The 26,786-nt window shown below is 40.4% G+C and overlaps 1 protein-coding gene across 1 annotated transcript in view; it reads right to left on the bottom strand.

The window, feature by feature from the left end:
• Positions 1-1,730: 1,730 nt before the first annotated feature.
• The window catches only part of LOC150107876 (uncharacterized), a 42,995-nt gene continuing 17,939 nt past the window's right edge, over positions 1,731-26,786 (bottom strand). The window contains exons 2-10 of the mRNA XM_090415368.1: positions 25,582-25,794; positions 25,360-25,450; positions 22,905-23,073; positions 20,683-20,807; positions 20,443-20,572; positions 5,747-5,932; positions 5,019-5,144; positions 3,552-4,355; positions 1,731-3,500 (exon numbers count right to left, since the gene is read on the bottom strand). Of these exons, the coding sequence (XP_090271494.1) occupies positions 1,731-3,500; positions 3,552-4,355; positions 5,019-5,144; positions 5,747-5,932; positions 20,443-20,572; positions 20,683-20,807; positions 22,905-23,073; positions 25,360-25,450; positions 25,582-25,794 (3,614 nt within the window). The remainder of the gene's footprint in view (positions 3,501-3,551; positions 4,356-5,018; positions 5,145-5,746; positions 5,933-20,442; positions 20,573-20,682; positions 20,808-22,904; positions 23,074-25,359; positions 25,451-25,581; positions 25,795-26,786) is intronic.

Genomic DNA, 26,786 nt, shown 5'->3' with positions numbered 1-26,786 from the left:
GAATTTCTAAACAATGCAATTCTTTGGACTTCGAAATAAAATGATAAGATTGACCCAAATCTTCTTGGATAACTCAAGTGTGTGGAAAACATTCTCATCAACAGATAGCACAAGATAAGGAATGCAACCAATACCAGACCAGATTTATTTAAGGTGATTTTCGAGACTGCAGTTGTTGACTCTGAGCGAAATGAAGTACTTCAAAAAACAGCAACCCTCGGATTTGTGAATTTTGTTCTTTTTGCAATCTCACAAGTTTAAAGGATTAACCGAAGATAGCATTTCGTAAGTTTGGAATGAACCTTATCTTCAAGAGCACGGAATCGATGCGCAGTAGTAGATGGCTGTGATAGAAAGACAGAATGAAAGTGAAATCCTGTGATGGGTGTAACTATTTCTGCGGAACCATGGGATGGAATGGAGATGTTAAAAGGATAGTAAAATTAATAAATAAATTAATAAAAAGTAGATTAGGATAACCACCTAGCGCTTTGACACAAAGTCTGGAAAAAAAAAAGCTAAGGCGCTCGAGGTAATGAACCATATTAAAGGTTTCTTAATGGTTCATTTAAGGAACAAAATTTTATGGGGATGTGAAAAAAAATCTAAGTCTGTTAGCGGCATCTTTATATTTGGAAGTAGAATATGAAGATGGAGATTTTAGGCGTTGCCAGGAACGATTACGGGAACGATGCCAGGAACGAAATAGAAAACGTCGCAGTTATGAAAAGCATCCTAGAAAGAAGAGCCACGAGAATTGGGCCTGTGTGACTCAACCCAAAGAAAATTTCTATTTATCGCTCCAGTTTAAATTTAGAATTCAGAGGGAAAAGATCAAGGAGGGGTGGTTGCTAATTAAGATTTCTCGTGGCCAAAGCGAAGAACTTTTGCAATAAGCCGGAGGAAACAATCCGAACTTCTTTAAACCTTTCTCGTGGTTGAGTCAAATCTGCAAGCAAACAGAGCGAAGGACTCAGCGTCAAAAAAATGATCCCCCCCTTCCCTTCACGCTGCTCTGTTTCTTGATGGCAACCCGAAAAGATATCTGCTGAGAAGGCGTGCTGAATCCAGAAAAAAGGAAAATGGCAAACGTTTCGTTAAAACTGCGGACGTCCATACGGTTTGTTTGAGACAACGAACGCTAGAAAAATCGCCTGCAAGAAATCCACGCTCAGCTCATCCACCCCGAAACGTTTCATGTGACTGACCAATCAGACAGCGTTGAAAACAATACACAAAACTGAGGAAGGGCTGCTCCCGTTTGGTCGGGGTGAAGGAAGGAAGACAACGCGTCGGTTGCTTTTGTAAGAGGAGGAAAGTGGGAAACGCTTGCTGGCAGTTAAAGGAGATTTTTTAACCCGAAACTGCATGAATGGGGACCGGTTTGTTGTGTCGAGTGTGCCTGGTTGGATCTCCATTCTTCTTTTGTTTCGCGGGTGTCTTCTGAGCGGCAAACAAAAACAGCACAAACGAAACATTTTGGATTTTTTTATTTCGATTAAGTGATGTTGTTGGCGTTATCACAATCCGCGCACGACAGATGGCTCTTGGGTGCGCTCATTTTGTGTCTTTACAATCCCACGCGATCCTCCCTTACAAGAGGGCAGGTTTCTCTGAACTAATTAAAAATTCGGCAGATGTCATTTCTTCAACGAATCCTCGGAAATGTGGTGGCGTGAAACGTCGTCGTTACTGAGGAAAGTCTCTTCGTGTGTGTGTGTCTCAATTCGTTACGATTTGCAAGTGCTTTTCCCGTCGGAGGGCATGCAGCGACCCCTTTCCTGTTTGTATTGCTGATTCGGAGGACATCGGTGCACGATACCACGTAATCCTGTCGGCGACCTCGAAGACGGAGCGCATGTGATGAAGGTCGAGCATTCGGTCGGGTGGAGATAAACTCCCCTCTTCTGACACTCCACCTGGCCGTCCTGGCCGATCAAGAGGGGAGGAACGTCGTCGTCTTCTGGAGGAGGAATGGCCCTTCTGGTGGACGAGCGAGGGGTCGTTGTGGCAATCGTCGTGGTCGGCGTCCTACGTGGATACTGAGAGCGAGGAAGGGACGTCGCCGGATAAGTCGTGAAGTCGCGTGGGCTAGTTTGCTCGAGGTCTGGTCGAGTGACATCGAGGACGAAAGCGGGCCCTTCTTCGAAGTCTTCTTCTTCTTCGGACAAAATGGCGTCTTCGATTGGAAAGCGATAACCTGGTCTAGACCGACGAATCGGTGATCCCGTCGGAGGTGTGTCGGTGGTGATGAGAGCATCTTCGTCTTCCTTCTCCGTCACGACTAAGTACACCCTTCGGGGAGTGACGTAGTCGTTTTCGAGCACTGCCTGAGACTCGTCGGTGGGTCGAACAACCCTTCGCACGCCGACAGACTGTGCAAGTTCGTACCCGTTGGTGGCGTGGTTCCTCCGCCTCACTGCCACGACCCTTCTTACCCCATTCGGAGGAACGATGTTCACGCTAGTCGGAATCGACCTGTCGTCGTTCTCTTCGAGTATCTCGTGTACTCCGCGGCTTGCATAGCCTGTGCGTACGAGAGGGAGATCCGACTCCCGAGTGATGACCCGGATGATTGTTCGCTGGGGGACTCCGTCTTCGCTCTGAACTTGAACGGCCCGTCCAGGTTGCACTCTGGATGGAGTTTGATATACGAAAAGAATTTCGCCGTCGGCGTCGAGCGGATAGTTTTCTGCCACTGCAGGAGTCGAAATATGAGAGCGGGGTCGCGTCTGTGGCGGAGTATCATCGCGGAAAGCGGAGAGATCCGAATCGGAAGTGACGTCGACGGGTATGCCACCGCTCTCTAAAACTGCCGATGGTCTAGTTCGATTCGGACTCTGATAGACGAACGTGAATCCGTCCTGAGGAGTTTGGGGAGGTCGGCTTCTGGAAGAAGCGTCTCCGTTGTCCTTGCCCGGAACTGTTTGAGCTCGGTGGTACTCGGTTACGGACGGCTTTCTGCTTTCGTCAGTCTCGTGGTCCTGGAGCGTTGCTGGTCGGTAGGGAGCATTCGTGTATCCGCCGTTTCTCTGTCGGTATGGAGCGTCTGCAGGCTTCCTCGGGGCGATATTCTCTGGCGGAGGCGTGGTGGTTGGACGACGTCTTCTGTGAGCCGCGGGAGGTGACGTATTAGAAGCCGGAGTGGTGGGTCGCCTCCTTCTGCCTCCATAAGCTTGAGGGGAGTCTGCTTCCGTCTGAGGCGGAGTGGTTGGACGTCGTCTTCTGGGATTTACGTAATCTTGGTCTGACCCAGGTGAGGATGTCGATGTTGGGCGACGCCTTCTATGATTCACGTGTTCTGGTTCTGCTTCTGTCGGGGGTGGAACGGTCGTGGTCGTGGGACGGCGTCTCCTCGGGGTCACATATTCGGGAAGAGTTTCCGTAGGAGCCTTCGTGGTGATTTCTTCCTTATCGGCATCTTTCTTTTCGATCAGCATTTCTTGGATTTTGTCAACTCCCCCCAGTGACTCCACCAAGCGCAGCAGTTCCAGGATGTTCTGTCCCCCTGAATTTAGCGCTTTGTTGATGGGTCCGTTAAGATTAGCGACGTCTTCCAGAACCTGCTGAGGTTGTCTTCGCGGTCTTTCCGTTGTGGTCGTCGTCGTTGTGGTGGTGGTCGTTGTTGGCGGTGGTGGAGGCGGCGGCGGAGGAGTGGTGGTGGTGGTCGTAGTGGTTGTTGTCGTCGTGGGTCGAGCAGTGGTACGCGGACGAACTCTCTGACGTCGAGTAGGCGTGGCTTTCCTCGGAGGTTCCGTGGGAGTCTTCACTTTACAGGGGACGTTGTCGGGATAGTCGCAGGAGTCCCGGTGGGGGTTGAAGTACAGTCCGGAGGGGCAAGTGAAGGCGTGAGGAACAATTCCTAGGTTTGACGGCCCGCTATCGAGACACCAGAAGTATTTGCGACAGTCCCGGGGGTTGGTGTAGAACCCCTCATCGGGGCACTCGAACGCCGGCCCAGGATCGGGAGTAGTTGGTGGGGCTGGAGTCCGAATAGGGTCGCTCTTTCGTCGACTCCCGGATGATCGTCGAGTGGAAGCCTTCTGTTTCCTCTCGCCGACGCGTCGCCGCAGGGACTCCAAGTCGTCTTCGAAATCCACTTCGTGCAAGACGGGCGGGGGAGTCGTGGTGGTGGTTGTGGTAGTGGTGGTGGTGGTAGTGGTTGTCTTCGGAGGACTCGTCGGGTAGCGTTCGGACCTTTCGCTGGAACTTCCCGTGATGGCGTTGGAAAGCAAAGCAGCTCTCAACGTTGTCGTTAGAGGACTCTGCTCTTCGTAGCACGAGCCACGGAAGTCGTCGTTGTCCAGCGTCCATATCATAGCTCCTCCTAGTCTGTGTTCGAGGATGAAGCGAGCCTGAAAGAGCAAAACATCAGCTACAAGGAGAGATAGAAACCGGCGAGTATGCGCATGCGCATATTTCATATGTTAATTTCCTATGTTAATACAGCTAGCATTTAGCAAGTGTGAAGCGGTCCAATCGCATATGAGTGGCGTACACATGCGCAGTCGCTTTACACAGAGAGTATTTTGTTCCTATTTGTGAACATCCAGCGCGCCTTCGTCACAAAAGGGGTGTTTTCGGTAGCAGTGCTTTGCGTTCAAGAAGTCTTACTGAGAACCAAGAATTCCGCAAACTTTTTATGTAAATTCCCTCCGACGAAAGTTTGAAAGACTTTTACTAAAAGTTGTGCGTTCCTACCGTACATGGACTGAGGGTTTATTATTATTATTCGTCGTTTTTATTTCAATATCGAGCCGGCAATAATTCCGTCTCTTCCCCCGGAAAGCAATCATTTCCTTGGTGAAAGGAAGTGATTTCTTTTCTTCCTCCCCGCGTTTTTCAACTCTGAACCCTCGTCTTGTGTTTTCGAAAATACTTCCAGAATATTGTTCGACGTCACTAACTGACGCCGTAAGCGATGGGACGGAAAGCGAATCAAGCGGAGAAATGAAATTTCAGTTCTCGGCTCGCTGCCCTGGGGTTGAGTAACCGAGCATGCGCAGTTTGAACCTCACCTTTTCGATGATGATTTCCTCGTCGTCGAAGGAAACCCACTGGTCGTCTTTGTACCCGTGTGGACCCTGCAGATTGGGGTAGGGGGCGTCCACGTCCCACTCTTCGTCCAGCACCTTCTGGCAAATCTGGAAAGGAATGCAAAACGTTTATTTTAGTAAACCACGCACGCGCACACACACAGAAAGAAAGAGACTCCTTTCTTAAAAAAGAAGAGGTCGAAGGTGCTGAAAACAAATCGAGAAAATTGTCGCGAAGGTTTCTCCAGAGAAGTGAGAGCGAAGGAATGAACGCGAATGGAAATAAACTCAACAGGTTTAAACTGCGAACTGAAAAAAAAAAACAGTGCAAACTTGATGCTTATTATGAAGCCACTGGTCATTGAGAGCGCTTTCGGGCAAACTTTGAAGAAAAAATAAAGAAACTGTTTCTTTGATGGCTTAGAAACGCAAAGAGCTTCTCTTGGAGAGAAGAAATCCGAAGCAAAATGAAAACGAATGCAATTTGAAAGCATCGAAAAGAAAATTGGATTTTAGAGAAAAAAAAAATCTGTAATCGCAGGATCGTAAAATTATTTGTTTATTTGTTTCGATTTGTGTTGAGGAGCGTTTGCAGGCGGAGATCAACTTCAAAAGTTAATTCTTTCGTCTGCTAACGCCTAAATCAAACGTCGTCTGTTCGAAGAGTTTTTGCAAAAAGAAATTTTGAAAATTAAAGGAGCCCATCTTACCTCGTAATAAGCGAGATAACCCTTCTCCCTGGTTGCGGGGCCCTTTTCTCCTGGCCCAGCAGTGAGAGCTTCTAATTCGTGATCGTCCGGATCTTGCAGGGTGTACGACCTTCCGTACGTGGGGATTCCTAGGATGATCTTTTCACGCGGACATCCAAGTTTCAAGTAATATTTCACGGTCCACTCCTGAAAAGCAAATAAGTCCGGTAAGATCATGCGCAGTAGAGCGCTGAGAAACAGGTTTGTGTGCGATTAGGGGAAACTACACCTTAATAAATAACTGAACAAAGTTTATTATTATATGTTAAATATATACTCATATATTTAAAAATATATTAATGAAAAATATAAAAATATATTATTACATTAATATATTAAAATTATATATTATATATAAATTTATAAAAAAAATAAAAAAAAATCAGCTAACGCCTTTTTATTCCCGTACACGGGGAGTAGGCGAGGCCCTTTAGCCGTATCTAACTTTTTGGAGACTGAGTGGGCAGTTCAATCTCCACTGGTACCAATTTAAATTTATATAAAATATATAAAACAAAATAAAATAATATTACTAACGATTTACTTCAACATCACCTATCGAAACAACAGAGACACATAGCGTATAACACGACCCACAACAACTCTCTACATCCCTACAACCTCAATAACTCATACGGTTCTTTCGTGAGATCGTATCAGATATCCACGCTACTCAACAACCTACCAAGAAATTTAAAACACATAAATAACTACAGAACATTAAAACACGAACACTGGAAAATATACCAACAAAGTTAATATACCATTAACACTAATGTACACATCACAAATCACCAGCATCCAATGCCTACATCCCATCCATAAACAGCAACAAGAACATAAATAGTGAAGCCTAAATCCCACTCTCTTCATAAAAGCTAACCCAAGCTTCGAAATAGGTGGGATTAACTCGCCTCATTCATCTACACGTATTCTTCATTATCAAAGACTGCAAATTTTTGTGTAGCTCAGTGGAAGTGGCGCTTGCTTCCTCTGCGCTTGGTCGCTTAGTTAGACCTAGGTTCAAGTCTAGTCGCCGACTGGAGGAACATTTTGTAACCCTATCTTCGACCAGCTCTCAAGTTAGTCGATCTCTGGCATGGCGAGCAGGTTTTTTCTCACGGAAACTCGGGTTTTTCGTCCCTTAAACTCAAGAAAATCGACCGTAATACCCACATTATTTCATATAGTGACATATCTTGTTAGGGTTAGGTACAAAGAGATGGCAGCACTTGTTTGCCAGCCTCTTCATCGATGGTTGCGTATAATTAGTGATAGAGGGCCAGCTATCTCTGATTTGCTACCGATGGAGATTAAACTGCCCACTCAGTCTCCAAAAGCTAGATAGGATTTGATGGCCTCGTCTACTCCCTATAAGGGAATAAAAAGGCGTTAGCTGATTGATTTAGCTGAAAAGTCAGTATGGTGTATAATAATAATAATGAAGATAAAAAAGATATAAAAAGTTATTATTATTATTATTATTATTATACAATTTTTTGGATCAGAGATGCCAAGCTATTCTTGAGGAAGTCACAGACTTCAAAGTCGATACAACTTAAAAGCTCCCAGAGTGGAAAAAAAAAAAGTCTCCTAATCAGTTCAAAAAGAAGACCACTATAAAAATGAATGTGAACCATCAAGACAGATGCGATAACACCAGAATATATCGGCAATTTCACTTTGATCGGACCTTTCAGATCATTCATTTGACCTCCCAAACATCAGCCTACTTCCAACACAGCAATCAAAACAATCAAACAATCAATCAATCAATATATATATATATATATATATATATATATATATTCATATTTATGTATACTGACCTAGATCCAAGAACTAGAAAAAACATATGACGATATATGACGATATATATATAGATATATATATATATATATATACACACATACATAAATATATACAATATTCATCAAAGCTTGATTTGCTTCCTCAGTCTTAAGAAAAGGCTGGTTATATTCCACTAATTCGGGCCCTACCCAAGGGCCCATGAGTTGTAGAAATGCTTTCTAAAAATGAAAGCTGTGCCGAACAAAGCGGCCTTTTGCAGCTTCCCAATTTTTAATCCATCTAACTCGAGTGCTTCTAGATGTTCTGTCAATGTTTTAGGGAGGGCGCCTAAAGCACCTATTATTATGGGAACAACTTTTGTTTTCTTTTGCCAGATTCGTTCAACTTCGATTTGCAAATCGCGATATTTTGTAATTTTTTCATTTTCTTTGTTGTCAATCCGACTATCTCCTGGTACTGATATTTCGATAAACGTAACACCCTTGTTTTCACTTTTTTCAACCACTGTGATACCGGGTGTATTACATTCCAAGCTTTTGTCAGTCTGGATTTTGAAATCCCAGAGTATTTTAGCTTTTTCATTCTCAACCACTTTCTGGTGAACTTTATGCTTCCAATAGTTTTTAGATACTTCAAACCCATACTTTTTACATAAATGCCACTGGATTATCTTAGCTACGTTATCATGCCTTTTACGGTACTCAATTTGTGCGATTTTGCTGCATCCACTTATAATGTGGTCTACCGTTTCTTCCTTTTCTTTGCACAATCTACATTTACTGTCTTCTTGATTTTTTTGTATTTTTGCATTCATAACGTTGGTTTTAATGGTCTGTTCTTGTGCTGCAAAAATGACCGATTCTGTTTCTTTCCTTAGTGCTCCGTTTCTCAACCATTGCCAGGTCAAGTTGCTGTCAGCGCTGTCCTCATTGTGAAGGTATTTTTCATGCAACGCCTTATTTTTCCATCTTTCGGTTCTCACTTTTACTTGGTTGGTTTTGTATTCCAATTTTGTCTCCATGGGTTTAAATAAACCCTCTTTCCTTACCTTTCCTTACCTCAATTAGAAATTTTTCCGTTGTTTGCTGCAGATAATTAATCATTTAAATTTCGTTTTTCTTCTTCAATAACTTGCTTCACTTGTAATAATCCTCTGCCTCCTTTTTTGCGTGAGAGATAGAGCCTCTCAATGCACTGCGAGGATTGAGGGCATGGTGCATTGTCATTAATTTTCGAGTTTTTCGATCTAAATCTTCCATCTCTAGCTGGGTTCATTCAACAATGCCTGCTGAATATCTCAGAACAGGTATGGCCCAGGTATTAATTGCTTTTATCAAATTTCCAGCATTAATCATTGATTTAAGGAGTTTTCTTAATCGTCTTATGTATTCTGCTCTAGTTCTTTCTTTGATCTTATTGTGCAGAATTTCTGATGCTTCTAAAATTCCCAAATATTTGTAGCTGTCTTCGAATTTTATTGCTTTGATTATTTCACCATTGAGCAGCTCGATTTCGTTCATATCTTCAAACTTTCCTCTTGTTATTCCAGCAATTGCACATTTGTGTAAGCCAAACTCCATTGATATATCTTGACTGAATATGTGCACAGTGTTTAGCAACGATCTGAGTTCATTCTCTGATTTTGCATACAGCTTCAGATCGTCCATGTATAAAAAGTGAGATATCTTTGCACTCTTTTGCGCAGTTTGGTAACCATGAGCAGTTTTATTTAAAATTCTAGTTAAGGGGATCAATGACAATATAAACAATAGAGGAGATAATGAGTCTCCTTGAAAGATGCCCCTTTTTATGTTTACCTCTCAAATTTCTTCTCTATTTATAACCAACGTTGTTTTCCAGTTTTTCATGCTGGATTGCAAAAATTTTTGCACGTTTTCGCTAATACCAAATAGTTCTGTGCATTTTAAAATCCAACTATGGGGCACCGAATCAAACGCTTTTTTATAATCTATCCAAGCCATATGAAGGTTGGTTTTTCTACGTTTGCAATTTTTCAGAATCATTTTATCAATCAGCAATTGGTCTTTTGTGCCTCTTGAATTTTTGCTGTTACCGTTTTGTTCAATTGGGAGAAGAGAATTTGCTTTAAGATAGCTGTATATTTTATCAGCTAGTATGCTTGTGAGTAGCTTAAAAGTTGTTTGCAGGCAGGTTATTAGCCGGAAGTTTTCTGGGTTTGGACCTTTTTCTTTATCCTTTATGATCAAAAACGTTTTCCCTGCTGTGAGCCACTCTTCTTTGCATTTTCTTTCTAAAACATCATAAAATTGGTTAGCAAGTCTTTCATGTAAGCCTGTTAGATATTTCAACCAGTAGCCATGTAATTCATCCTTCCCAGGTGTTGACCAATTTTTTATTTTTTTTGCTTGCTTTTGAACCATTTCAGTTGTTATTTTCAGTTGGTCCATTTTTCGTTCTTGAGATTTGTTCAATCCATTTGCCTTGTTATTGTGCCTTTTAGGGTTGTCCCATAGGTTTTTCCAAAACTTTAGTGTATTTTCTTTATCTCTGGTATTTATATTTATATTTTCCTTAAAGTTATCATTCCTGCAGCAATCAATTTTCTTGTAAAACTGGTGCTGATTTGCGCGAAACATCGAATTTTGCTTGTACTGTTCAATGCGTGCACTGTATCTTCTTATTTTAGCTGCAACTGCAACTATTTTTTGCTTCACTTCCTCTAATACTTCATCAATAGGTCGTGTTCCAGTATTATATCTCTTTATGAGGTTATTTCGGATTTTTGCATTTTTCAGCTTCTTTTCCTTGAGGTTTTTCAAATTGCTCACGTCTGCTCTGAGTTTAAGAATTTTATTCTCCAGTCGATGCTTCCATTTTGGTTCCTGAGCCTTACTGCTTTTGGGTTCACTAATCTTATATCTTAATTCAGATGTTACGACGTAGGCTATTGAGTACATAAGTTGATTCGTTTCCCCAATAGTTCCAGTAGGAATATCTCTTGCAGCTTTATTGGCCTCTTGTAGGAGTTCCTTGAGTTTTTGTTGAGGTGCTTGTCTTAATACTGGAAGCCTAACTCGTTCCTGGTTGCTGTTCATTTGCTCGATAATTTTTCGTGTGAGTATGTATATATATATAACCGGTGTCATCCTTAATAAGCTTATTAAAAAGCTTTGAGGATGCATGCAGAAACACTACATCTCAACCGAGAGCAACAGAGAGAGAAAAAAATGATTTATTACATTGAACGCTTAAATAGATTAAAAGCAAAAATTGTAAAAATATGTATAACTTATTGTTATCCTATAAATGCTGTTAAATAAATATATATATATTATTTAATTAATTAATCCTTTGATGTAAAGGTGTCTTAGAATAATAATAATATTATAATGAAATATATAGGAATTAAAGAGTAAAAAATAAAATTAAACATTATTATAAAAATATATTTAAAACAAATATCGTAAAACATAACATATTGTTATACTATAAATGCTGTTAAAAATGTAATCTTTTTCAATTTCAAACTATAAATTAATCTGAACTATTATTAACACATTATACAAAAAAAGGAAAATTTGTGTGAAATTCATTGTTAAAAAAAACAAACTAGAACAACATGTTTTGTAAATGCATAATAAAATGAATCATAACTTTAAGAATTAAAAACCATCATCGAATTTTTAAAAAAGAAATTAAAGAGAACATAAGTAACAAAAATAGGCTCATGTTACATCCGGGGTATACAATTAAAACACGGTGTCCCAAAAGCAGCCATATTATAAAAAAATATATTGTTGTTTATTATTACTGTTGAATTGCATGGAAGCAACACACAGATCGAATGAGGGGACTTCGAATTTAGGATGCTTCTTAAAAACTGGAAAATTTAAATGTTTTGAGTTTCATATGAGGCAACTTCTCGTTTTCGCAATTATTAGGAAAAAATCTCTGAAAATCTGAAACGATTTTGAACCGGGTCGCGAAGGGGAGTTCTTAATATCACTCCCAAAAAATTACGTACTTTATTTTTTATTTTAAAAGTTTACTTTAGTGGTCAAAGGGAATTTTTAAATTTAGTAATTTTTATTTATCAGTAAAAAAAAGTAAAAAATTAAAAAAGTTCAAATTAAAAATAGTAATTATTAACAATTTTTCAAACTTCACTTGTAGAGGAAATGACAAAATGAAACTTCGTTATTGACACAGATTAATACAAAGTTTACAAATTCTTAAATTTACAGGTTTTGCTGATGTTATTTTAGCAGCGTTGCTTTCTTGCAGTCGGAAGGGGGGCGCACGTGAAATAGGCATGATGATGATGATTGATGTTATGCATCTTTCTCTGTGCATATTGGCATGTTTCCTGCAATTTTATTAAGTTATTATATTATAATATGATTCCTTCTTCCTGTAGTCATTTGTGACCATCCCTTTCTGCAATGCTGTTCCCACCTCTCATGCACTGCGCGATCTCTTTTACTGACCTCAATGACCAGTCAGCAGCATCCTTGTTCAGGAAATCAGTGGAAAGTTCGGTCGCAGAGAAGAACAGCAATGTTTGATTTAACAAAGCCTTTCTGTTGTGTAGACAGTCCAACTTCATTGGACTCTTCTCCGGACTTCTTCAAAGCTTCGCAATTTTTCGCTTCTGCTCAAAACAAGTTTTGTCATCTAAAACCGCCAATGCGATCGATTTCTCTGTAAGGTACCAGAGGTGTTCTGGGAGTCTGCGAAGGGCAGCCCTTGCGATGTCTTCATTTGCTTCCTTGTTCAGGAATGTGCATCACGAACATGGTGAATACGCAATGTTCAGGATTCCTTCCTGGTCCTTCTCTGTTAATTTGAATCGACTCCTAAACAAAGCGAAAGCAACATTCGTCATTCACCTTGCGCGGTGAAATCCGACAGAAGCTTTGAAGTTTTTTCTTTAGCGAGAACTTCCCCCGAGAAAATAATAGAGAACTCCAGGTGTTCCTCGGTCCTTTGATTGAAACAGTTGCAGCTGTCTCTCGGCGAAGACAGTAAACTCGCCGGCAATGTCAGGGAGAACTGCTGTGGCTTTTCACACTAGTCTGGAAGCCGGAACAGCCATTGCTCTGCACGCTTTTTGGAAACCTCTCTTGAACAGAAGTATTTTGGGACCTGTAAAAGATCCAAGCGAGTACAATATTACGGATTCCTGAACTATTTCAAGAATGTGGCGACGGCAATGCGACCATAACAGGTCTTTGACCATATCTTGTTCGAAATGTATCGATTATGCTAACTCAAAATTTGATACGCCGTCGCGATCCTTAAAGATTCATCAAATTTGTTACAATTTTTACTGAATTTTTTGTTTATTATTTAGAACCAAATGAAAAAGTGCCTGACAGAAAAAACTAAACTTCTAAAATAAGGAAGACCCCACCTCCCCATCCTGCGTACAAATCAGAAGCATTCGAAACGCAGATTAATGTTAGCACCTGAGAATTTGAGCGTGCTCAAAATATTTGTATCGAAATAATTAATACTACCAATCGATAGCACCGCCTAATACTAAATGCTATTTAAAGGCTACCAAACCTAAATGCGTTAAAATTCCTGTGAACCAAATTATTGGCACATGTTCACCTGCAGACTTAATGATAATCGTAACAACACCATGCTAAAACCAGGTCTGTTATTCTCGTGTGATCTAACACTGGCTGTAACATCTCGCACCATGCATAAGAAATAGTCGTAAATACCGCCTTGTTTGAATACCAGATCTTTGTTTTACTAATTATGTAATTAGTGCCTTCTTGTTAGTGATATTGGACTTTCATCCACCAAAACCAGAGAAGGTTGTATTCATTACAGTAATAATTAGAGCGGTTTCAGTATCTTTCCACCACTCTAGCTATCACTTGTACCTTAATTGCTTGCCATCTTGTTTCTTGAGTACTGACATTGTCTGCATGTTTTTCAGGTTGTAATCAACTCTTACAAGAACAGGTCTGTTGCTCCTGTGGCAGGGTTGACAGTCTCTTATGAAGCTATGGCCTTAAGAGAGAAGAAGACAGGAAAGATGAAGTGAGTGGTCTGTCCTGAAGGAGATGGGGGGGGGGTTGAATAATTATAGATCATATTGGATTTTTCTATTTAATTTTACTTTTAAGGGACTCTCTCCAGTTTTGGGGGACAGTTTCCCAAAAGTAGATTCTTCAACTCAATGGACTAGACAGTTTTGTCTTTTGTTATTTGTTTGGTGTTTTCCCTTACTGTTAATGTTTTTGCCTATGTTATATAATTTTATTTTAAGTTATTTTAATTTAATTTTATATTTTTAGTTTTTATTTTGATTTTTTATTAATTTTTTTAATTATTTAATTAATTATTTATTTAACGATTATTTAATCCTTAATTTTGGTATAGGATAATGATAACTAGCTTTTCTTCTTTGCATTCAGAGAGTTGCTCAGAAGTTGGTTATTTGGGAATTTTGGATAATTGTTTTCGTTCCCATACTTCTGCATTCACATTGCTTATTAGGTGTATGTCAGAGGCTTGGGGAAAACACTTCTCTAAAAGTGATAGAGATATTGGTGTGCTTGTTAGCCTGGTTAACGTATGCTCTGGTGGCATTATTTAAGAGTATAGTACCATAGGCTTTAAGTAAATAATGAACCTAAGAGGTTGATTAAACCTGAGCATGGGGGCCAGGCTAACATAAAGATATGTTTAGGATTAAATTATAATCAATTTTAAAAGTGAGAATTTGGGGATAAAAAAATAATAATGATAATAATAATAGTAAAAAAAAAAAAAGGTTGTTGTGGCCATTTTGTTTACTTTTCTTGGAATTGATCATGAGAGTTTCAGAATGATGCTGCCTTCAGCTAGGTAGCATAATGCAGGTGGGGAACTCCATCGTTTCCTGAAAAGATTTGGTTCCAGTTCTGCTAACTGTAGTCTCAGGTAGTTTTTGATGGAGGCTCTTGAACTTCTTTTAATATCCTCTCTTGTTTTCTTTTGTTTTTGATATGTTACAATATTCCTAATTTTCCAAATGTGATATTTAATTTCAATTAGTAGGTAGAGCAGTTGATTTTTCAAGCTTCCTTTCCCTGGTAGGTCTTGAAGGTATAGTGCTTGTTCCTTCCTGAGTGTGGGGATGTTGAAGGTGCCGCTTACATTAGCCCATATTTGTGTTGCCACTGCGCATTCATAGAACAGGAGTTCTTGGGTTTCTTGTAGGGTGCAAAAGGCACAATTTGCACTTTGAAGTATTCTCCATTTCAGGAGTTTTGTGTTTACTGGTAAGATGTTGTGTAACATCCTCCAGTTAAAATTGTGTCTGGATGGGTAGGTGTACTTGAAGTAACAGTGTTTCCATTTTTCCTTTTCTTAGGGGAGTGTGTCTGTTGGAATGTTGCTAATTGCCTGTAATATGTCCTATTTTTTTAGTTCTTGAAGGTGCTGTTTGTTCTTCTTTGTGGTGATGATTCTTGCTTGTCTAGATATGGTTCTGTAGTATTCTGATGAAATTTTTGCCTCTTCACCACTGTGGGTTTGGCCTGTGAACATTTTGTACTTTACTCCTAGCCAGTACTGGCACATTTCATGGGAAGGGTGTGCAGTTTGCATAATCTTAATTACCTGCATAATTTTCTCTACTGAAAGCATGTCTTTTATTCTTGGGATGTTCAGCCCCCCTTGTTCCTTTCTTTGAGCCAATTTGTCTTTACTGACCTTTGCCTTTTTATTGTTCCATAAAAAGCTGTAGATGATGTCTTCCAGTCTTTTAGTTTGTAGTTTGCTGAGTGGAAATGGAGTTGTGTAGTATTTTATCAAGGGGATCATTAACTGTTTGATGATTTGTGCTTTTCCAGTGGCAGTTAAGAGTACAGATTGCCAGGTTTCTTTTATATAGATGATTTTCTTAATTAATTCTTCTTCGTTTTCAAGTTGGCCTAGGTGGTTGAAAGGAATTCCTAGTATGGTGATTGGTGCTAGATGTTGTGTTGCACCAGCTCCTAATACTTTTATTTTTGTTTTTGATTTGTTAATCTGAGATCCTGTTATTCTGTTGTACTTTTCTGTTGTCTGGAAGAGAGTTTTAAGGGCAGTATTGTTGGTTATGATGCAAGTGACATCATCAGCATGTAGAACACATTTTATTTCATGTTTCTTTGTTGGTGTTATAAATCCTCTAATAACACCGTAAATACCACCACAACTTCCTCACAGGTCACAGAGGGAAGCGGGCACAACCAAGTAGCCACACAGCGGCAGTCGTAAAATAGATCATTATTCCGGGACTCTTAACCTGCAAAGTAGGACAGAATCCTTGAAATGTTCCTTATTCGAAAAGCAGTACGAAGGAATACATTTCAGTATTTTTTCGCTTGTATTACTCAACATCCCTGGGGGATGAAAACGTGTGACTTTATATATACTTAGAAAGCACGCGTCACGGAAACAGTAAAAGCGACACATAAAGAACCCAGCATTAAACACGAACAAGGAAAACCCTTACAACGTTGACAAGAAGTACAAAAAAGAAACTACTATAAACGCAAATTAACCTCTGCTCCAAATAATTCAACAAATACAAACCTGGCATCTGATCAACAAGATGCTGGCACTCCAAAAGCGAATATCTTTGAAACCATAAACACGGCTTCACGAAACAGGCGAGAATGCTTTCTGGCAAGTGGCTTTAACCGATACTTTGTAGTAGATACCATCCTAGAGTGCAGGGAAAATCCCTCCACTGATAAAGCGTGATATCCCCCTCCCACCCACTCGGACCATAAGAGAAGAAGAACTGTTCTATGTAATCCATCAAACGAAACTTAAAGGTCGAGGAATCGATGGCAACAGACCCGAAGATATTAAGCAACACGCATTTAGCCGAAGCCCGATTTTACTGAAATTAATAAATAAAATCTTAGAAAACTGGTTGTATACGCAGCGTGTTATTAATAACTGTCCCAATCACTCTAAGCTGTATACAAACACGGGAAAAGAAATTCTAGCAGCTTTTACATACTTAGGTAAACTAAGTATGTAATAGCTGCTAGCTACCAAGCGAGTTATCGAATACGAATACTGTAGTTGGTTCTTGGAAAAATCGCAACATGTGCAAATAAATTCCCATCATAACCCTAAATTCGTGGCTTGATGTCGTCCTAGATTAAAAAAACAAAAACAAAATTGTCGTGATTGTCTTTGTTACGCTAATTCCGCTGTCAGAGAGTTATTGAAATGCCTAATTTGGACACGTGATTTCTTTGTTGCGCCGAATACAGACGAACTGAAAACTGGAACGGTGCGACATTTTCTTGTAAAAGTTTCAAAAAGCGAATCTGAGTAAAATTCATCCCATAATAATAATTGCTGTATTGAAGTCGCACATTACTACTAGCAACGACAATAATAATGTAGGCTGGGCTTTTCCTCCCGGAAACAGGCAAAACAGTCCCATGAACAGACAGGAAACAGTTATCGGACAAGAAAGACAATAAGAAACCAAATTGTTCTGTAATTATTCCCTGTTAAAGCAGCATTGCTTTCTCACTCTGCGCGGTTCAGATTTGTTCTAAATGGATCCTTTTATCAAAACATTTGCGAAAAGTTAAAATTTTCGGTGAATTGATTTTTTTTTATGAATCGCATTTTCGACGAATTGTAATTCGCTGAATTGCCTTTCGATATACTGTTTTTTTCGATGAACTCTCTGGGTACCTTTAGAAATGCACTGCTTATTTTGTCTTTGATTTCTCCATCCACACGAGGAAGGAGACGAAGTGCGAATTTCTTTCAAGAGCATTCCTTGAGCTCGTTCTTTGAATCGAAATAATTCGATCGCTTTTTGCAGCAGCGAAAAGAAGAATGAAAGATCGTCTTTCTACTTGAATCCGATAGTAATCCGACTCAGAGACACCTTTTCGGAAAAAGCCCAAGGACGTTGTCGATTGTTCAGTGAGGCGCCTTACACTGACACGCAGCCATCGCAGCGGATGAAACGCAAACTTTGACCGATCGAGGAAAGATTTTCACGTGAAAAATGAATAAAAAACGCACGTTAAAAGATTCTGAGCGCGTTCGGATTAGGGAGTCTAGACAAGAAGTTTTGTCAAACCAGTCACGACAAACCAGTCGCCAATTAAAACGCTTCGTAAGGGTCAAACGGATGCAGGTGATGAAGCATTTGTTGTCCTCAATGAGCTCTCACATAAACTATTCACATGCGAGCTCAGAATACCAGACAACCCCTCTCCAAACAGTTTAGATCTTTTCCTGGTGACCATTTTAAGGATATTGTGGACCGATTGCAAAAGCAAGAAAAGAAACTGGAATCATATCAAAATGGCAGATACACATTAATTAAGTCTTTTGCTGAAGATATTGGCGGTGATTTCTATGAAGTCTTGCTTCCGCCTCTTTTATACTCGGATGGTAATATCGCATCGTTATCAACAATAAAAAATAATCTTCTCCTGCCTTTTTTTCCACCAATTCCTTGACCGACTGCCATGATACCCGTCATCCTACCATTCCGAAATATTAATTTCTCCTTTTGTTTTTCGACAGAAGGAGATCAGAGGAATCCTGTCCAAACCGGAAAACTAAACAGTCTTCTAACAGCGTTTCTGCAGTTCTTCGAAAAGTTCTTCCTTTAGAGTTAATTCCTGTTGCAATGGTAGACGGATCTCTATCCTGAACTTTGCCACGAATGCCGGTGTTCCGCTGGACTCTGTTCTTTCTACGCATCGTTTTCCAGTGGACAGCAAATCCAACACGCTATTCTTCGCTTCTCCCTTTTCCTCATTCGCACGGAGAATACAAAAATTAACTGCATGGAGCTCCTTGAGTGCATCAATCGCTGCATTTCCTGCATCAGTCCTTTCCATCCTTTGAAGAAGAGTTCATTGAGTACATGGAAAGCGGATGGCAATCAAGAAAAATCGGTCCATAATGCGCTTGAAAGAATGCATTGTGGGTAGAGATGTGTGTCCGCGTACAAATTCCAACGCTAACGTAGCTGTCGCAATGAAAATCCGAATTCCTCAGAACTCTCTCTCATTCACACGCGAGCACATACACACACACACGTGATGCATGGACGTCTCGAACAATTTTAAATCTTGTGGATTTTCCAAAATAATTTCAGTGAATTTACACTTTCTTAAAAATAATACTTTCTTAAACTAACGCGAAGCAACCCTTTCCTCTAACCTCGATTCCTGGAAAAATATAAAATTAATCCCAGAATTCAACTTTTCAATCCGGTGACAACTTCATATACGGTTTCATTCAAATCCTGTCGTTCGTTTTCTATTCGAGTTTCACGGCTTACGTCTTTCACAATACAAGTGGCCACCACTCAAGATATCAGTCGGGGCGCTCTCTTCCCCTGGATATCTCGTCCTCTCTAAGGTAGGTACTGCAAACCCGTGCGACATACACAGAATGAGGCCTCGCTATTGTGCTGCAGAAAGGAATAATCGCATTTGTGTCCACTAGCGAAGTACAAATGAAAGAATTCCGTCTTGTCGCCACATCGAAAACTTTATATCGGACTGCACTCTCATTCCTTCCGCTGGTTTCAGTTTATTCTTGCTCAAACGGCAGGCTGGGTTGAGTTTCTTTTGGATCTTTTTTGATACCCAGGTGAAGAGTTTTATGTTTGAGGTGTTCAATGTCAACTGCCATTCCTGAGATTAACGTTCGGTTAATTTGAAGCAATAGCAGAACACGGCTGGTAACCACGAATCATCCTCCCCCCTCCCTCCCCTCGTCTTTCCCTTGCTCGTTCACGGCGGTATGATGGGGATCCTCATTATTAACTGCCTTTCTCACTTTACTATGATCCTCAAAGCTTGACCCTACTTCAGTCGCTCTCTTGTATTTTTAACATGGATTGAATCCATAGATGAAGTCTCGAAGATGCTTGGCAAATGAACCACAAATAATCCACTTGCATTGCATTCATTTCGATGGAGGATATCGCTTACAGTGAACGACAGACAGCTGCTGCATAAATCTGCCAGAGAGAAATTTAGAGATCGAAGTGTTCATGTTCTTTCTTGGCTTTTGTAGGGCTAACGTAACCGATTTCACAACGTTTACTTTTAATTTTACATTTTGTACGCTTACTCGAATTAAGTAGTTTTTCGAAATGTCCATTCTGCTTTGCTGTGCGGCAACAAAGAAAACAAAATCAACGAAACCGAATTTTCTTCTGCCAATTATGCGGATATCTCAAACATTATTTTAACCATCAAAAAACTCAGAACCAACACAGCACGATCGTGGACCTCGGTTGTTCCTAAGAATGGCCGAAAGACCTGCGAGATCGAAGCATCTCCGGCATCAAAGAATCGAAAATATTATTTTCAATATTTTAAGCAACGCTTCAAACTGCTGCTTAAAACGTATTCGCTTACATCACTCGAAGGCGAAGGCACGTCAGATGATCTGTGGGGGTTCTTTGAAAATACGGCTGAATTAAATGACGCTCTGAAGCCAGACTGTGTGTGTGTGTGTGTGTGTATGTGTGTGTGTGTGTGTGTGTGTGTTTTCTTTTGGTTTGTCTGTTTTGATGGACGAAAAACCCGAGTTCCCAGGGAGGGAAACGAAACTCTTCCGCCTTCGTATGACTTGCTTTCATTTGAAAAAACCATTGTGAAGGTTTTTCGCACTGTAGACGGGATTCGAACCCAGGTCGAATCCAGTAGACCTGGGTTGGAAAACAGCCAGTACACTCGTTTCGAATAAAATACACGGTAATTATTTTTCGGTTGGAAAATAATTTCTAATTCGAATAACATTTTCAAAAATAAAAACAAGTGCGTTCGGTCCGCATTCCGATGGTAGAACTCTGCACTCACCACGTTCAGGTTATTCCTCTTGTCCCATTCGGTGAGGTCCGGAAGCTTGTAGAGGGGGCTGTGGTGGTTCGTTTGAGGCTCTTCGGCCGTGTGGTAGTCGTAGGAGAGCACGTTCACGAAGTCCAAGTGTCTGCAAGAGAAAAGTCACACGATGGATGTTCGCTGATCATCGTTCAGAGAGAATTTTGTTTTCTACCGAAAAGTCGGTGATTTATTTCGTTAATGTTTTACGGCACTTACTTGGAAATCGCTGGCACGTCGTATCCCCTGTCAATGTATTGCTGACCAGCTGGAACTGCCATCGTCAGCAAGAGTTTCGATTTGCCCGCTGGAGGGCGCTCTGAATCGAATGCCTCTCGCAGTTCCTGCGAGGAAATAAAATCAAAATATTACAATGAGCGCGTGAGTGTCGCCGAGTTGAATTATTTTAATTATTTTTAATATTTTCATCGATACAATTTTAAGAGTGTCTTATTTTCAATATGTTAAGAATTTTTCTTTCAGTCATGCCATTTCACAATAAATGTTTTTTTTTTTTTAATTTCATTATTTCCGATGTTTTGATTTCTCAACTTTTTAAAAGGAAACATTCAAGAAACCTTTCATAAAGTTTTAAAGATAAAGCATAATCTCTACTGAATAATACTTTCATTTATTTCATTTCCATAATTAACATTTTTTTGTAATAATAATTTTAAATTCCAACTAAACGCGGGCTTTTCAACAGCGGCTGATTTTTTATTTTAATTTTTATCGCTTCGTGTGAAGAATTTCATCGTCTTGAATCTCTTCGTCGTGTCTTGACGAAATATGAATCGAAGAGATGCTCAACGATGTCTTACACATTCAACGTGGATTTACTGAATCCCCACCACCGCGTTTGAAACTGAAATCTGTATTTAAATACCACACGACGTCACGGGATTAAAATATCTTTCTCGCATTCACCAACGTAAACGACGCCGACGAAGTTCAAACAGCGCTACTGATAAATCAGGACGCCCGTTCTGATTTTTCTGCTTCGTTTAGTTTCTATTTGTCAGAATTGTTGTTTCGTTATGAATGCTTTTGTGTGTGGGGGGGGGGGGTATTAAAATAGTTCGTTTTATTTTAGTTTCGCTTATCTTTAGTGATTTGTTGCTCGTATAAATAAGAGTTAAGCTATTCTTATTTAGAAATTTAATAAAAATGCTTTCGATATTAAAAATAAATAAAAAATTCCAGGTTTTCGTTTAATAAAGCGAAGCTCATTCGAAACATAATTCTTCCATCGAGTCGATGTTTACGAACGTACTGGATGTGCGAATCCTAAAGTTCATTGCAATATGAACAATTTGGGTTGAACGTGCTTTTGCTGCAAGTGAGGGAAATAACATCGACGGCATATTTTCAATCAGCTCGAGCCAAATCAAAAATTCAGTAAAATTCTTTGAAAGAATAAAATGTCTTCCGTGAGGTCGTTTAACCAGAACCCTCTTGCACTTATTGGTTCGGTGGACGTACCAGAAGACACAAATGAGAAATCTTGCTGAAGATTGGGATCGGTTGAGGATCACTTCAGATCTACGATGAGCAACGTACCGAACTCGGAACAAGCAACAATGATCAATAAGGCATTCAGGAAAATCTCGAGGGTTAGAGCCTTGTAATTGGAGAGCGAAAACCCCGTGTCAGCTGAACCACCGAGGAGAGCCGTAAATTCGCCCCTTCCAGGTGCACACGAGCGGTCTTTGTGTATTCGACACCAGTAAATGCCGAATCGTTCGTTGTACGCAATCGACAACTGCAATGGCATTTTTCGTTGTGTCACGTGCTCCTCGAGTATACTCATACTTCGGTTCCATCTTCGGTGTGTTTCAATGTCACAGCAGTGGCGTGTTGGGCGTATTTTTTTCTTAACCACTATTAGTTTAGTGAACAGTTTGTTTTCATTAAAATAATAATTAAATCCGTTCCTGTTCTAATCGTTAAAATCACTCGGGAAAAATATGAGATCGTCGCGACAAGAAAGGAGAATCACTCCCGGGAAAAGAAGGATTTTTTTTCTAAATGTAAACAAGGACACTGGGGGAGGGATCCTCTTCTAGGATGTGGTTTCTTTTCCTCTTTCTTTGTGATACTCTTGCGTTTTGATTTCTTGTTCCTCAGGAGATCCCTCATCGTTTTGTATTTCGAAAAAGATGAACAAACTCCGAAAACAAAACATCTTTCTGCGTTTTTTGTTCCAAAAGGGAAACAACAGAAAGACGTTCGGACATCGTAAGGATGGACATCGCTGAAGAACTTGATTTGCCAATCGGAACAACAAAGAAAAGATTTCGACATTTCGCTTGCAGATTTCATTCTCCGCCTTGCGCTGCGAGTGACCTCATTTGCGATAAAGTTTCTTCGCATGCGACACAGCGGAGCAATTGCTGCGATGCAAAAAACTGTTTGCCGAGAATTGAGGAAGAATGGCTTACCCGCACGAGCTGGGCGTATCCGAATCGGTCGCCATCGGAACTTCCTTCTCTGAATCCCGGGTACTCCCAGTCGAGATCGAGTCCATCGAAGCCGTGTTCGCGGATGAACTTGATCGAACTGCGGACGAAGCGCTGCCGTGAAGTGTGAGACTCCACAAGTTTCGAAAATCTGAAAGAAAAAAGAAAGAAAACGTCGTCTGCTCAATTAAGAAAGGCGCCAAATATGCACTAAAGACGCCTCTCGAATCGTTTAAAATTGTTGGATGCGATGCAATTTGGATTTAGCAAGATCATTTTAAATATTCCTTAACTGACAACTATTCGAAAAGTATTAAACACATAAAATAATGTATTTTATTAAACAGAATATTCGTAAAACGCCTTCAGGAACGAGAAAAGGCGCAGCGAAATGATTGTTTGAAATTGGCGGACATTCGAACTATTCAGTTAAGCGTCTTTTCGTTCTTATTCAATGTTAGTGGTCGTGAAATCGCCCCGATAAATCATGACTGTCGGCAACCTGAAAGTGTGCGTGTGTGGCTAGTAAATGGCAGCAGAAATAGAGTTTGTGTTATCTCCCTGCATAACTCATATCTGTGAATTTAGGGACACAAAACACACGTGTTGAAAAGAATATTTTACTGATTAATAATAAAATAATAACTTGACGTTTCGACCCCTGTATTGAGGTCATCATCAGAAGGATACATGTGTATAAGAACCAAGCTACATGCTGTTGCACTCTATACAGGTAAATTACATCTACGTTGTTAACTAATCTTTTTTCTTAGCCTGCCCTCTAGTGATAAAAAGAAATAATAAATAAATTACCAATAAAAAACTACAATAAACTCTGCTAAAGTCCTCACGTACTGTACTAGGATACTTCTGGAATTCTACAGTTCATATTGTTATATTACGATTATCTTCTGGATTTGTACAATACAGGTTGCTATTGAATGTTCAGGGAAAAAAAAACACTTCTCCAAGTCTTCTTGTATTGAGATTTTTCTTCGTGGTTGCTATGAAGGTTGTAGATGGGTATCATAGCAACCACGAAGAAAAATCTCAATACAAGAAGACTTGGAGAAGTGTTTTTTTTTTTTTTCTTCCTGAACATTCAGTAGCAACCTGTACTATACAAATCCAGAAGATAATCGTAATATAACAATATGAACTGTAGAATTCCAGAAGAATCCTAGTACGTGAGGACTTTAGCAGAGTTTATTGTAGTTTTTTTTATCACTAGAGGGCAGGCTAAGAAAATAAATTAGTTAACAACGTAGATGTAATTTACCTGTATAGAGTGCAAGAGCATGTAGCTTGGTTCCCTATACACATGTATCCTTCTGATGATGACCTCAATACAGGGGTCGAAACGTAAAGTTATTTTATTATTAATCAGTAAAATATTCTTTTCAACACGTGTGTTTTGCGTCCCTAAATTCACAAATATGAATGCTGATCACCGTGTAACCTTAAAAGAAAGCCCCTGCATAACGAGTGTAAGCAAGAAAAAAACAGCATCATCTGCTCGGTGTATATTAATATGTTGAATGCACGCTATCACGTGTGCTTCACCAGATTAAACGGGAAATGAGCACTCATCGAAAGAATGGACGCAAAAGAATAGAACAGCTCTATGAAAAGGCGAATGGGTTATTTACTTCTATCATCCTGCAGCAGCAGCAGAAACGTTCTGAGCAAAAGGTGCTTGAACACAAAAACGTCAAAGTTAATGAAAACGCGTCGAGGTTTACTGTTTTTCAAATTATTTTCATGTTTTACGCGGAATAAAAAAAATATCGAAATTAGAATAACAAAAGATGGCGTGAAATGTGAACTACGCAACACAAGCTCAGACTTCTGTGATTTTCGTGAATCGTATCAAGATGAATCAACGAGGGAAGACAGACACAGCAGAAGAACAGAAATTAGATGAATTATAAAACGTTAAGGTTTTTTTAAGAAATGGGCATGTTGAAGAAAAAATATTATACAAGAAAAAAATGCGCACAAAAAAATCGGGAAAAGAAAAGAAAAGACGGTACGAGAGAGAGAGAGAGAGAGAGAGAGAGGGAGGGAGAGAGAGCCATCTCTAACACTGTCAGCAACAGAACATCGAAACTGCAGTAGAAAAGGAATGAGAGGGAGGACGACTCTAAACATCCAATCTCTGCCTAAAATGATTTGTAAAGTCGGAAAGAAATCCCAGTCGACGCTTTATTCGATTCACGTGAACAGCACGAAAGTTTCGCTCTTCGTGTTCTTAAGGGGAAGCCACCGATCAGAAGAGGGGAGGGGAGGGCAGCCAGAGCGGCGATCACAGCAACCCTTTAAGGCTTAATAACCGAAGTTAGTTTCCGATCGCACTCGTGGAGGATTCGGGAAAAGAAAATCACTTAAAAAGAGCGAGAAGTAGAAGGGGGGGGGGAATAGAAGGGGATTTCTTTACCTTTTGGACCCTTCGTTCCATCCTCCTATGGCGATGAGGGTCTTCAGTTTGGGGTTGTAGTCCTTCAGGGCCACGAACTTCCTGTAATTTCCTGCAGGGAGAAAGAAATGCTCAGCGTCAGAAAGATGCCAAACAGGTACAAGCATCCCCCCCTCCACACACACACACACACACACACCATACTAGTCAATTGTTTGAGTCACGTCAGAGCGAAACGCTTACCTTGCTGTATGTCGTTGTAAGAATCGAACGGCTTCAGCTCGTAGTCCTTGTTCATCCCGACGAAGGCATAAATGAGGTGAGTGCACAAGTAAGGGTTGATGTTCTCCGGGGTGAACTTGGCGAGTCCCGGTCGGTAAATAGCCCAGTTGGCATAGTAACACACGATCTTCAAATCGTCCGCAGAAATCTCCCGCTTGGCCGTCGCCGTCTGTCCTGAAGAAGAAACAAGTTAACGGAGATTAATCGCATGCGAACTGAGGTCCCTGCGATTACATCGTCGGTTAATCTCGGAACACATTTTTCCATGTGAATAATAAAAAATAAAAAAAAAGCATAAAGATGAAAAAATGTAAAATCCCCATTAAACGAAAGAAAAAAGAGCAGATGATTTTCATCCCCTGGTGTGATGCGACCGCCTTATTAATTTGAGACTTCAAAAAACCAGGAACTCTTTTGATCTCTAACAGCAAAGTAGCGGTGTCACATAGGCTGGTGAAAATCATCTGCAAGCGAGCCTAGTGGGTGGGTGGCTGTGCGAAATTCTTGGAAAGAGTAACGTGGGCTAAACACACGCTTTCAGCTTCGCTAAAGGACTGGCGCGGCCAAAAGAGATGCGCGTCCGTTTATGATTCGCTGTTTAGGGAACGAAGAAGAGAAGCATCGAAATGCGGTTAAAACAGCAGAGGGGTGTGTGAAAACACAGTAAGCGCAACACTCGTGGATTTCATTGTTTAAAAATCTTACAAGAAAAAAGTGAACGAAATCTTATAATAATCTTAGCCTGTGCAGCAACGCCCATGAGGTTTAGAAAGACCATTGTTATTCCATTCTCTGAGGTAAAAAGAACTTTTGAGACTTTTTTCAAAATGTATTTGGAGCAGGAAAGCAGGTTTTCCTGCAAAATCCACAACAAAAATCAGAATATCTGAGACGAAAGTGCGACCTGGGATTACCTTGGAAACGAGGAATTCTCGGAGTTTGCATAACACGATCTACAGCTGCCCCCAAACCACTTCGTTGCCACTGAACCTGCTTCTGCTCTGCCTGTTCGATTCGATGTTTCAGTGAGTGGCTCGAAATTTAAAAAGGTCACGTGCATAATCCTGTCGTCGCATATGAAAGTGGAGGAGTTTTACTCTCTGGAAACCGGGGCTTTCTCACTCACCCGCAATGGAAAAGCACACACGTGCTGAATAGGCAGACGC

The sequence above is a fragment of the Typopeltis vanoorti genome, chromosome 3 (genome assembly GCF_054136105.1).
Source record: "Typopeltis vanoorti isolate ZY-2024b chromosome 3, IOZ_Tvanoo_1.0, whole genome shotgun sequence".
NCBI classification, from domain to species: domain Eukaryota; kingdom Metazoa; phylum Arthropoda; class Arachnida; order Uropygi; family Thelyphonidae; genus Typopeltis; species Typopeltis vanoorti.
This window is presented reverse-complemented; position numbering and strand designations above follow the sequence as displayed.